This window comes from Narcine bancroftii, chromosome 2 (genome assembly GCF_036971445.1).
Source record: "Narcine bancroftii isolate sNarBan1 chromosome 2, sNarBan1.hap1, whole genome shotgun sequence".
In the NCBI taxonomy this organism is placed as follows: domain Eukaryota; kingdom Metazoa; phylum Chordata; class Chondrichthyes; order Torpediniformes; family Narcinidae; genus Narcine; species Narcine bancroftii.
The window spans coordinates 81213067-81227489 of NC_091470.1; the positions used below are offsets into that span (position 1 = coordinate 81213067).

At 39.6% G+C, this 14423-nt stretch overlaps 1 protein-coding gene across 1 annotated transcript in view; it reads left to right on the top strand.

Annotated features, from left to right (window-relative positions):
• Positions 1-14423, top strand: part of vps39 (VPS39 subunit of HOPS complex) — a 136269-nt gene that overhangs the window by 76683 nt on the left and 45163 nt on the right. Inside the window, exons 17-18 of the mRNA XM_069915495.1 lie at positions 2031-2129; positions 14015-14132. Of these exons, the coding sequence (XP_069771596.1) occupies positions 2031-2129; positions 14015-14132 (217 nt within the window). The remainder of the gene's footprint in view (positions 1-2030; positions 2130-14014; positions 14133-14423) is intronic.

Here is a 14423-nt window from a genome sequence, read left to right on the forward strand (position 1 = left end):
CTCTATAGTAGAGAGTGGAAAGCACCAAATTCCTTGGAGATCACTTAACTAGTGACCTATCGTGGACAAACAGCATCTCCTCACTTGTCAGGAAGGCGCAACAGGGACTCTACTTCCTGAGAAGACTGAAGTAGGCAAGGCTACCGGCCACCATTATGTAAACCTTCTATTGGAGCTCTATCAAGAGCGTCCTGGCTGACTGCATCACAGTGCAGTACGGTTGCTACAGAGAAATGGTTCAGAGGTCAATCTGCAGGACCATAAGAGTGGCCGAGAGGATCACTGAAGTCTCCCTCCCCCACCTCCCCATTGATGTGATCTACTGGGATCATCTGAAGAGGCTGTGCAAAATCATTAAGGGCCCCTTCCCCCTGCACACAGCATATTTCAGAGGCTCCTGTCGGCGAAGAGATACAGGAGTATCAGAGTCAGCACCATGAGGCTGAGGAACAACTTCTTCAATGGGGAGTGAGAATGCTGAACAACCATAGGAATTGCTCACACATTTTTCAGGCATGTGGTGATGAACCTTTATATTTCCAACTATATTCTCAAATGGAGTATTGTTCTCATTTATGTAATTCTTAATCTTCAAAAATAGTCAGTCAATTAGCATCTGATTCAATCCTTCAGGCAAACATCTCTTTCATCAGCTCGATTCCATTCTCGAATCTGGCATAAGCCATGAGAAGAGTGTCATTCTCTTACAGAGCGGATTCATCTAATTGTAAAGAGAATTTCTTGGTCTGTAATGGAATGACTAATTGTTTTCCTATGTTCCTTGCCATCTTATCAATTCTTCTAGAAACAATGGAATTTATTCAAAGGAATTGCCTGAATAGTTTATCATTTAATTTTATTAAGTCAGATATTATTCTGGACACTGAAGGCAAAATAAGTGATATGAGAATTTCCACTTTCAACAATCAATCAATTCATTATCTTATATAATGCAATACGGCCCTTTTCTAATTTATGTGATGTTTTAGTAATCATCTTTGAGGAGTGTTGGCTTCTCTCGAAATTATATCAAAGGGTTTTTAAATAATTCAAGGGTTTATCATTCTTCCTTTGATGTATTGGCTCTAAATGTTTTTTCAGCTTGCTTGGCCTCATCTCCTTGTTTGAAAATGTATTCAAATAAATCAAAACTATGGGCAGAGAAGGGTTTTGTGGAGAAGTAATGAAACCTTGCAGTAAGTATTCACCGAATACTGCTGACACTTCTTTTTGCCAAGGAATTCATAGGTAAAATTATTTCTAAAAGTAACAGAAATTAACTATTGCAAAACAAAAGCACTTCTTACAAGGGTTAGCTCAAAAGTTTACTTAAATTTTATGCAATTTAATGAACAATACAACCTTCTTCATTAAAAGCTAGCAGAAAGAGACATACATTCACTACCCCTCATGAACACCCGATGCAAAATGAGGGTGCTTGCTGACGTGAGAAATATGGAGCAAAACTTTTCGGCCTGCACACTTGTTTCCTGGAATTGAAGGTGAAAGAACAAAAGAGGAAAACTATGTGGAACGCAATTCATTGCCAAAGCTGGTTCCATGTCAGTCAAACAATTATGTCCAAGCAAGGAATGCTCTAAAAATCTTTGTTAAATTTCCACATTTATCTAGGCTGTCTCCAAATGCCTCCAACCTTGAAAGAAGTATTGCATTGCTTGGGAACTATACAGCAAAGCCTAACAACAGAGACCTTTCCTTCCCCAAAAAATGTTTAATCCGTTTAATTTCCTTGCCCCCTACACACCTTGGGCCCCATTATAAAGGATTTCAGTCTGTAGATCCCCTTTAATATGCTGTGGGCCATGTTGAGAATGGCTGGCCTATTCTTTGGATATGTAATTGTCAATGCTACTTGATATTGGATGATACTGTTTCATGGAGAAAGGGTGCTCTTTATTTGCTGCACTGTGATAAAGGAATGGGACTTTTTCACAGAATGTGGTAAGACCAAAAGGAATCTGCCCCAATTAATTGCACAAACATCAGGTCTTTGCTTCTGTTCTCTTTAGGTATTTACAGAGGATCTCCCTGAAGTGGAAAATCTACCAAGAGACAAAGTACTGGAATTCCTGAAGGAGAGCTGCAAAGAGCTTGCTATACCTTATCTGGTAAGAACTGTTCATATCAGGAAATTATATTACTATTATTTCCATTGGTTTTTTTTTCTTCTTTAAAAACTTTATTTAAAGTTTTTAAAAAATACAAATATAAACATAAAACACAAAATAAAACTAAGTCTACCTCCTATAATCCTCCCCCCATCCTCCTCCCAACTATCCCACCCCTTATACCAACCCCCCCCCCTTGGAGCTTATATATAAAAAAACAATTATACAGAATCAAAATAGGTTAAGTTGCCAATCTACATGTCAATCTACATCTTTAAACATAAATAAAGTATCTACATTTAAATACATACATTAAAAGACCACATTTTAACAAAAGAATTATTTCGTAAATTATATGTTATCTTCTCTTAAGTACAAACAAGATTGAATTTCTTTATGCCATCTTTGTATACTTAACTCAACATCATTTTTCCAAGTTACTGCTATACATTTTCTGGCTACCGCCAAACCCAATCGAATAAATGCGATTTGAGGTTTTTCCATCCATACTATAAATTGTATTCACATAGCCCAATAAACACATCTATGGATCCACATATAATTCTGTTTGGAATAAATCTCGTAGGTTAATAACTTTCTCCCAAAAAGGCTTAACCTTAATACATTCCCATACCGAATGCACAAACATGCCAGTCTGATCCCCACATTGGAAACACAAGTCAGACTCTCTAAAACCATATCTCTTTAACTTTTCAGAGGTTAAATATAACTGATGTAGAAAATTATAATTAGCTAAACTATAACGTACATAATTAATTTTGTAACCCTCTCCAAACACAATTCAGACCATTCTTGTTCAGAGATAGGAATAGATAACTCTTGTTCCCATTTATCCCTTACTCTAAAATCATCCACCTTTTTCATATTTGCTTGTAACAACAAATACATTTCTGAAACAAACCCTTTCTTCCCTTTATCCATAGCTAATTTCTCAAAATTCGACAAACTAGGTAATATTAACTCTCGCCCAAAACACTTCATCAATAAAACACGTACTTGATAATAAGCAAATAATGTATTCTGTAATATACCAAACTTCTCTCTAAGTCTATCAAATGAAAGAAATAAACCTGCTTCAAAACAATCTTCCACTAATACCAACACCTTTGAATCCCAATCCTTCAAATAGGGATTATGCATAGAAAATGGAATTAATAGGGAGTAGTCACGTGATGGAGTAGTGGCCGGTCGGGAAAACCAGCCCTCTCCAGGAAAAAAATTAGGAAAAAGCAAAGCATAACAAAAATAGAATATAAGAAATAGAAGATAAAGATACAGAGAAGAGAAAGAAGATGGTTTCCAAGAAGGAGAAAGTAAGAACAACTGGAAAAAAAGAAATAAAGTCGATGGAGAAGAAAGAAGGCGGCCTTACCTGCACGAAGGAACAGGATGCTGAGTGCCCGACCCTCGAGGTCAGTGCCTGCCCTACAGAGTCGCGACCCACCAGCCAGTGCACTACAAAAATGGCTCTCGGAGCCAAACAAAAGTGTGCAATCAAAGGAGAAAGAGAACACCAACGGGAGGGGGGCTCAGCAGAGGAGCGGGCTGTCACAGAGCAAGCAGCTGAGAGACAGCCGACACCAGGGCTCTCAGCTGGAGGATAAGGAAGACAACAGAAGAGGGAGCGACAAAACAGACGTGGAAGACAGACGGAGGGAGAGCTGACAAGAAGACCAACGTCAGGAAGCACAACAGATGAGCAGCCCAAGAGGAGAGGACCAGCAACAAGAGGCCCGACAAAGAGATACAAGCAGCTCATCAGAAAAAAACAGAAGAGAAGAAGAAGACACAAACACAGATACAGACACAGAAGAAGAGGAAGAAGACCAAGATTTTCACAGAGAAATAGAAGGTAAAACTGATGGACAAAGAGAAATAAAAGGTAAAACTGATGAACAGAATATAGATAAAGTCTTTTTTTGAAGAACAAATGAGATCAGTAAAAGAATGGTCATCATTAGAGTTTAATGCAATTAAAAGGAAAATGAAAAGAACAGAAGATAAAATGCAAAGATTAGAACTGGTAATGACAGAAATAGGGAAAAGAGTAGAGAATGTGGAAGAGCGGGAAACAGATGTAGAAATGGAAGTAAATGACTTAAGAGAAAAATTGGAAGAAAGTGACAAAAAGATTAGAGAGACACAAGAGTTGTTATCTCAGAAAATTGATATGTTGGAAAATTATAGTAGGCGAAACAACATAAAAATAGTGGGCCTGAAGGGGGGTGAAGAAGGCACAGACATGAAGGAATTTATAAAAGGATGGATCCCAAAGGTCCTGGGAACGACAGAAATACAGGAAGAAATGGAAATAGAAAGGGCACACAGACCATTTGCTCTGAAACCTTTTTTCTTTGGCTTGGCTTCGTGGACGAAGATTTATGGAGGGGGTAAAAAGTCCACGTCAGCTGCAGGCTCGTTTGTGGCTGACAAGTCCGATGCGGGACAGGCAGACACGGTTGCAGCGGTTGCAGGGGAAAATTGGTTGGTTGGGGTTGGGTGTTGGGTTTTTCCTCCTTTGCAACCACAGACTCTGAAACCTCAGACACATCAAAAACCTAGATCCATCTTAGTAAAATTTTTGAGATAAACGACAAGAGAAAATATACTGGAACAGGCAAGGAATAAAATTAGAGAAGATAATAAACCATTGGAATACAAGGGTCAAAAAATATTTTTTTACCCAGACGTAAGTTTTGAACTCTTAAAGAGGAGGAAGGAATTTAATACAGCAAAATCAACTTTATGGAAAAAAGGTTACAAATTCATATTAAGACATCCAGCCGTGCTTAAAATATTTATACCTGGGGAGCGAAACAGAATGTTCTCAGATCCAAAAAAGCGCAAGAATTCGCAGAACGTTTGCAGGGCAGGAGAAGAGATGAAGAGATGTAACAAGAATGAAGAACAGCGATAAAGTATATATAAAATGTAAAAACAATATATGTAAAGAACTAAAGTAGGAAAAGAGAAGGGAAGGAAGGGTGTAAGGGGGGCAAAGAAAAGAGAGCTTTGTTATACTTGTTAAAAAAAGTGTTTTCTGGAGAGGGCTGGGTAGAGGGAGAATAATCGTCACTGCAAAATAAGTTGACGCTGCGAACAAGATCACAATCCAAGTGAAAAGGGGAGTTGTTGCCCGGCAAGGGGTATGGAGCAACTCAGAGAGGGGGGGATCTTTTGGGGTTAAGGTGTTAGTGGATGTGGGAACTGCGGGGGTATTTTATGTCTTAAAGGTGTTGTCGTACATTAAGTGTAATAAGAGAAAACTAAGATGAAAAGGGGGATGGAGGTGGCGAAGAGGTTTATGCAAGATATAAGATGGCCATGTTGAACTATATGACTATAAACGTTAATGGAATACATAACCAAATTAAAAGGAAGAGGCTACTAAATTTATTGAAGAAGGAAAAAATAGATATAGTTTTTATGTAGGAAATGCATCTAACTGAAGCGGAACATAACAAACTAAAGAGAGACTGGGTAGGACATGTAACGGCAGCATCCTATAATTCAAAAGTTAGAGGTATAGCCATACTAGTTAACAAAAATATACCAATCAAAATAGAGGAGGAAATAATAGATCTGGCAGGGAGGTATGCAATGATAAAGTGTCAGATATACTCAGAATTTTGGAATTTGCTCAATATATATGCACCTAACAGGAGGATCAAAAGTTTATGCAGGATATTTTTTTGAAGATTGCAGAGACACAAGGAAATATATTGATTGGAGAGGATTTTAACTTTAATTTGGACCCAATGTTGGATAAAACTGGACAAAAGACAAGTAAAAAGAATAAAGTAACCAAATTTATGGTTAAATCAATGCAGGTAATGAAACGTATGGATATATGGAAGAGGCAACACCCAAGAGAGAAGGAATTTTCATATTATTCGAGTAGGCACAAAACTTACTCAAAGATTGATATGTTTTTGTTGTCAGCCCATATTCAAGGGAGAGTTAGGAAAACTGAGTATAAAGCTAGACTACTATCAGATCATTCATCCCTATTATTAGGAATAGAACTGGAGGACATCCCAGCAAGAACATATCGAAGGAGGTTAAACTCCATGATACTTAAAAGACAGGAATTTAGGGAGTTTATTGAACGCCAAATTAAAACATATTTTGAAATAAACACAGGATCAGTGAAAGACAAATTTATATCATGGGACGCAATGAAAGCCTTCATTAGAGGGCAGCTAATAAGTGATGTGACTAAGATGAAAAAGGATTATAATTGGGAAATAGAGCAGCTGGAAAGGGAGATAGTAAGTACAGAAAAGGAATTAGTAAAAAGGGTTGATATAACGAAAAAGAGAGAGTTGGCAGACAAAAAAATTAAATACGAAACATTACAAACGTACAAGGTGGAGAAAAACATAATGAAAACAAAGCAAAAGTATTACGAACTGGGAGAAAAAACACATAAAATATTAGCCTGGCAACTTAAAATGGAACAAGCTAAAAGAACGATACTGGCATCAAGGAAAAAGGACAAACAAATTACATATAATCCAACAGAAATTAATGAAAATTTTAAGGAATTTTGTGACCAATTGTATCAAACTGAGAGCTAGGGGAAAGATGATAAAATAGAGGAATTTTTAGCTAAAATTGAACTGCTGAAATTGCAAGAAGAGGAGCAAACCAAATTGATAAAACCATTTGAAATAGAGGATGGACTCCCAATAGAATTCTATAAAACATTTAAAGAGTTATTAATTCCTCCTCTCCTGGAAGTAATGAACTAGATAGAAGAAACACAAAACTTGCCAGATTCATGTAAGACACCAATAATTACAGTAATACTAAAGACAGGGAAGGATCCATCAACACTAGCATCATATAGACCAATATCTCTACTTAACACAGACTATAAGATAATAGCGAAATTATTAGCAAACAGATTGGCCAATTGTGTACCTAAAATAGTAAAGCAACATCAAACTGGATTTATTAAGAAAAGACGAACAGCGGACAATGTCTGCAAACTTATTCATCTGATCCACGCAGTTCAAGGAAATAAGAAACCAACAGTGGCTGTTGCTCTAGACGCAGAAAAAGCATTTGACAGAGTAGAGTGGAATTACTTATTTAAAGTATTACAGAAGTTCAATCTACCAGAAAAATATATAAATTGGAGTAAAGCATTGTATAATGGACCATTGGTGAAGGTAGCAGTAAATGGATATGTAACGAGTCACTTTAAATTAAGTAGGTCAACTAGACAGGGATATCCACTATCCCCCTCATTGTTCGCCTTAGCAATAGAACCTTTGGCAGAACTGATAAGAACAGAAAATAAAATAAAAGGGATAAAAATGAAGGAGGAGTATAAAATCAGCTTATTTGTAGATGACATCATAGTTGTATCTAACAGAACCAGAAGTATCAGTAAAAGAATTACATAAGAAATTGAAGGAATATGGAGAAATATCGGGGTACAAGATCAACGCAAATAAAAGTAAAGTGATGCCAATGAGTAACACAGACTATACAGAATTTAAAAAAGAATCACCATTTAAATGGCAAGCACAAGCAATCTGATACCTAGGGATCAGGTTAGATAATAACTTAAACCACTTGTACAAACTAAATTATCAGCCACTAATAAAGAAGTTACAGGAAGACTTAGGACATTGATAGGGAGGGTAAACTGCATTAAAATGAACGTGTTCCTAAAGATACAATACTTATTTCAAACATTACCAATTCCCTTAACAGAAAAATTCTTTAAGGAACTAAAGAGAATAATAAGGAAATTCTTGTGGAAAGGGAGGAATCCAAGGGTAGTGTTAGATAAATTAACAGAGAGGTATAATCAAGGTGATTTACAGTTATCAAATTTTAGAAATTATTATAGAGCCGCACAATTAAGGTATTTATCAGATTTTTACCAGACAAGGGAAAAACCAGACTGGACTAAGATGGAACTAGATGAAAAACTGGTGTAATATAAAAACTCACCAGTACTGCATCATTTACTTAATACATGGAAGAAGAAAGGAAAAAAACGAATTATCAAATACCAAAATTACTATTGACGCAAAATCCGCAAATCCCTTTAACAATAGACAACCTTTCTTTTAAAGATTGGGAGAGAAAAGGAATCAAAAGAATAGAAAACTTTTTTGGGAAATAATTTATTAACATTTGAACAGTTGAAGTACAAATATGGTACAATGTTTGCATATCATCAATTGAAAGCTTATTTAAAGGATAAATTGGGAAACAGCTTGAGATTACCTGAAGGAAGCAGCTTTGAATACGTGATTACAGACACAATGATAATCAAAAGATTTATAACCGACATGTACATTAAGCTGCAAGATAAGGAAAATGAAATAAATTATAAACCTAAGCAGAAGTGGGAAAAGAATCAAAACATAAAGATAAAAAAATGAATCATGGGAAAAGTTATGTTCTGGAACTATGAAGAATACAATAAACACAAGGTTATGCATGATACAGTATAATTGGTTACACAGGGTATATATTACTCAAAAATTTTTAAAAAGGGATTCAACATTATCTGATAGATGTTTCGCTGTAAGAAGGAAATGGGAATAGCATTACATGCAACTTGGGCATGTACGAAAGTAAATATGTTTTGGGAAGAATTAAATCAGATACTAAATAAATTTATAAAAAATAACATACCAGAAAAAACAGAGATATTTCTTTTAAGTAACATAAGAAGTAGCCTGACATTGATCCATAATATTTCAATAAGTCCTATAGGGGTTCTAAAGACTTCTTGGGTGCAGCCAGAATTCTTCAAGGTAGGCCTCAGAAATTTTTTTAAAAGTTTCAAGAATCAAATCACCTAATTTATAAACTTTTCAAACTGTTCAAGTGGAGGAGGACACTACATTGTCTGTCTCTGAGGAGTTTATGAGTCTGGTGAATACTATGGCAACACAGGTTACGCAGCGGTTTAAAGAAAATATGCTTCAATTGACTGAATTAAGAGAAGAGATGTCATCAATTAAACAAGATGTTGCTAAATCTTTGAGAGTAGTGGATGTGGTGGAGGATGAATTTAAGGATATTAAATGGGCGTTTGTGATTGTCCAGATACTGAAATAATGGATTATTTTGAACATTGTCTTACGGATTGGAATCTTCAAAAGCGGGTATTTTTGAATAAGATTGACTCGTTGGAAAATCAAAGTAGATGTAATAATGTTAAAATAGTGGGTTTGCCAGAAGATATTGAAGGTACAGATCCAGTGAAATTTTTTCGGTAATGGATACCAGAAGTGTTGGGAAAGGATGCCTTTCCAGAAGGATTGAAGCTGGTAGAGCACGTAGGGCGATATGGCAAAAACCTTTTCCAGATCAACCACCACGAGCGGTTCTTATTCGTTGTTTACGATATCAGGATCGTGAGTTGATTTTGCGTTTGGCAGTTCAGAAGGACCAACAGAATCAGGGCCCTATGATGATTCAGGGTAACAGAGCCTTTTTTATGCAGATTTAAGTCAAGATGTGATAAGACGATGTAAAGAGTTTAACCCAGCTAAGGCTGTGTTATGGAAGAAGGGTTACAGGTTTGCATTTAGAAACCCTGCTGTCTTGAAGGTGTTTTATGGTAATTTTCAGGCTCAGTTTTTTGATGATGAAACTGAAGCTTTGTCTTTTGCAAATTCTTTGCCAAATAATCCTCATAGTTCTGAGTTGCAAAAACAATTGAAATCGCAAGGATCTCTGAAGCGGAATGGGAATGGTAACAGCAGGAAGAAAGTCGTGGAACAATCTCAGAGGTACCAACTTCCTTCTATCTGCTGCTCAAGAACTCCACCAATCGCTATTCCTAAGGCATCGACTGTGAGGGCCGTGGATGCATCTGTTCTAGGGTGGGTTAGGAGTGCAGCTTTGGCCAAGGCTTCCTTGGTTTCCACAAAGCACGTGTGGATTCGCCGTCCTAGGTCAGGTCCTTTTCTTTGCCGGACATCAGGATGAACAGAGGGCTTATCACTTGAGCAGCTGCTGGGAGAAACCTGCGATAAAAGTTTATCATCCCCACAAACTCCTGCAGACCTTTGGTTGTACTGGGCTTCAGGAAGCTGCGGATGGCCTCTACCTTGTTGGGCAGTGGTGTGGCCCCGTCCTTTGTAATCCTGTGGCCCAGGAAGTCGATGGTTTTCAGGCCAAACTGGCATTTGGCCAGGTTGATGGTGAGGCCGAACTCCTGCAGACGACTAAAGAGATTTCAGAGGTGCTGAAGGTGTTCCTGTCAGGTTCTGCTTGTCATGAGGATATCGTTGAAGAAGACAAAGGTGTAGTCCAAAGCTTGGCCCACTGGAATGGACATTCCACAGTCGCTGGAATGTCTGTGCTGCATTTTTGAGCCCGAATGGCATCCTCAGGACCTTGAACAGCCCAAATGGAGTAATGATGGCCGTCTTAGTGATGTCATAATGATGCACTGCGATCTGGTGATATCCTCGCACGAGGTCCACTTTTGAGAATAATGTTGCCATGTGCAGGTTTGCCGCAAAATCCTGGATGTGTGACATGGGGTAACGGTCCGGGGTGGTGGCTTCGTTGAGCCGGTGATAGTCGCCACACGGTCTCCAGCCCCTATTTGCTTTAGGAACCATGTGGAGGGGTGAGGCCCATGGGCTGTCTGACCGTTGAACAACACCCAATTTCTTGAACTTGCGGAACTCCTCCTTGGCCAGTCGAAGTTTCTCCAGGGGAAATCGTTTCACCCTTGCAAGGAGAGGTGGGCCCTTGGTGGATTGCCGAAAACCTAGCGCCCCTCAGTGTGATGGTCTGGTAGGTCTCGGTGTGGGCGAGTTGCTTACCCTTAAGGTCCACTAGGAGGCTGTGGGCTTGCAGGAAATCCGCTCCGAGGAGTGGTTGTTCCACTGTGGCCAGCATGAACTCCCACGAGAAGTGACTGCTCCCAAACTGCAGCTTGGCCCTACAAGTGCCATAGGTCCGTATACTGCTGTTGTTGGCAGCCATCAACGTGAGTCCCGCTAGCCTGCGCCTAGTGTCCAACCCTGTTGGGGTATCACGCTGACCTCTGCTCCTGTTGCTGGACTGGCGGTCCCAGATGTACAGGAGGCTCTCTTGGTGGCCAGCCGTCGTGGCCATCAGTAATGGCTGGGCTTTGTTGTTTCCCTGGAACTCGCAGGGGTACTGGCATCGGCGGGCCTCAGTGCCCATCTCCGGTGGTAGAAGCACCATCTGTCACTGGACACGCTCCTGCTGTTCCTTGCTTGGGACTGCTCTGGTCTGATTGCGGGACTTCTTTACGAGCCCCACAGTAGCAAAGCACTTCTGTTTCTGTTTCCACAGAATGTCTGGCTGTGCTGCAACTTTCTGGGGGTCGGTGAAATACGCATCCGCCAGGGGCAGTTGGATGTCTTCAAGCATCAGTTTTAGGAACGCCTGCTCGAACATGATGCCGGGCTCCCAGGAGTACCAGCATCTCGTTGATGAGTGCCGACGGGGATCTGTCTCCAAGCCCATCCAGGTGGAGAAAATTTGCTGCTCGCTGCGAGAGTCCGAACGTCTTGGTTAATAGCTCTTTGAAGGCAGTGTAAGTGCCTTCCGATGATGGCCTGTGGATAAAGTTGGCCATTCTGTCTGCAGTCTGCGGATCCAGGGAGCTGACCACATGGTAGTACCAGGTTGTCTCGGCTGTGATGCCCCGGATCTGGAACTGAGCCTCTGCCTGGTCAAACCACATGCCGGGTCGAACTGACCAGAAGGTTGGGAGCTTCAGGCCGACTGTGCTTACTGCTGCTTCGTTCTCCATCGCTAGGTTTAGATTCCTTCTAAACCGTCATGGGTCACCAATTGTAGCCAGCTGCTACAAAGAAACACACACACTCACATTGTGGGAGGTTAAACTCTGAGATTTATTGAGGCTGGAAAGGTTCCTTTTATCCAGTTGGAGTTTCTGCCGTTTGATTGGCTGAGATCAGCTGCATGAATAACAATAGTAGGCGGGAACATTCTAGCATGCGAATACCCTTCTTCCCTAGCCTGTTATTGATCTGTTATCTGGGTAGCTTGGCCAGTACCATTTTAGGGTTGCTGGTCTTGAACTGCTCCAGCTTTTACCCTCACCGGTTCGTAGTCTTGGGAATCGCTTTAGCAATCTCTGTTTGTGTGTGCCGCCGTGCAATGTGCTGCCCCAATCTCCACAATTGCAGGCCGCCACAATATAACAAATTAGAATTGTTATTATTTCATACATTTTGCTTCCCTTATTTATATTAGCACCAAGTCCACCTTTCATTACCAAGCCTTTCACCTTGTTTCACTTCTGTTACTTGATCTCTCCTCATTCTGTCACAGAGCTTTGTGTTTTATTTGCTTTGCAGCCTTCCTTCTTGGACACTTAAAACAGTTTTTGCCTGTAATTTTTCACCCTTTTGATGAATGGTTAGCAACTGAAATGTAAATTCTTTCTTCCTAGATGTTACCTTTCAGGATTTTGTGTTTTATTTCAGATTTCTCAAATCTATCATGTTTTGCTTTTATTTAAGCATTTTGTAAAAATAATTAAGTGAAATGCGAAAGTGTGCAGACACTGTGATTGCAGTAAAAACACAGAAATGCTGGAGGAATCAACTGGTCTCACAGCGTCCATAGGAGGTAAAGATATGCATACAACCATATAACCATTTACAGCACAGAAACCGGCCATGTCGGCCCTTCAAGTCCGTACCGGTTCACTTGAACAACTCCACTAGCTCCTCCGCAAACTCCTGAGGAAGTAGAGGCTTTCTTCATGATGCCATTGGTGTGTTGGTTGCAGGAAAGATCTTCCGTATTACCAACATTTCAGGTCTGAGCCTTTCAAGCAAAAAATCAGGCAGGCGGCTGAATTAAAGACTGGGGAGAGAAAGAGGGAAGAATGGGGAGTAGTCCAGACCACAGACAAAAGATGTTAATTAGATATGAAAAGAGGAAAGTGAGAATTGATTTTGGCTCAGTGAATATGGAAATAGAGACAGAGGAAAAGAGAAGAGAGAAAAACAGAACTAGGGGAAAGGAGAAGGGGAAGGAAATGGGGGGGTACGTTTAATGGAAATTAGAGAAGTCTCGTGTTAATGCCACCTGGTTAGAGGGTACCCAGATGGAAGATGAGGAGTTATTCCTTCAGTTTGCAAATGGTCTCAGTCTGCCAGTGCAGGAGACCATGGACAGACATGCCAGCAAAGGAATGGGGTGGGGAATTGAAATAGCGTCCACTGGGAGATACACACTATTGCGGCAGACAGAGCCGAGGTGCTCAACGAAGTGATTTCCCAGTCTGCACCCAGTCTCTCTGATATAGAGAAGACCACAGCAGGAGCACCAAACACAGTAGATGACCCCTGCAGATTCACAGGTGAAATATTGCTTCACTTAGAAGGACTATTTTGGGGTCCTGACTGGTGGTGAGGAAGGAGGTAATTAATGCCTCTCCTCCGACCATGCCTTTCACCACTTGCTATTGCTCATTACCAAATTGTACCTTATCCTGTTTTCTTTCTTCTAAGGCCTCTTTGAGCACCTTGACTAGTTCAGCATGACTTATTTTTCACTTAAAATAAAACTTTGTTCTCTGCTACCCTTCTTTTAAATATAATTAAATGAAACTCAAAATGCAAAAATGAATTTTAGAAAGGAGTTTTTTTAATGCTCTTTCCAACTTCTGTAAAAGTACTCTGGAGCTTGATTTCTCTGACACATCACTCCAGTAACTCTACTCTTTGTGTAAACTGAGTGAGAATTGACAGAGCATTTTATCACTCTGGGAGTGAGCCTGAGATGCACTTTTCCAATATCCCCTTACCAATCATCCACTGCATTAGGTCTTTATGATAATTTTTGTTTCTCTTCTATCTAAGGAACACATTGTTTACATCTGGGATGAAACGGGATCAGTTTTCCACAACTGTCTGATCCAATTGTATCGTGAGAAAGTGCAAGCCCTCATGAAGGACTACCTCAACTCCCTACCAGAGGGTAAGAGATGATTTTGCTGCAGAACAATGAGTTGCGATCAAAATGATTTTGTTCGTGTTGCCAACTTTTCACCTCTCTTTTAATGAAGTACTTTCCTGGGGAATTTCTCTCATCTCCATTGCTCCTAAACTTGGTTTGTCTTTTTTTTAATGTTTTATATTTTTTGATTTTCCAAAGACAAAATATACATTCTCCTTCCATGTAATATAATTTACAGAGTTCTTATTTTCCCCCTCCTGACACCCTCCCTTCCCTATCCCTTAAATTATACAAATACCAAAATATAAAAAT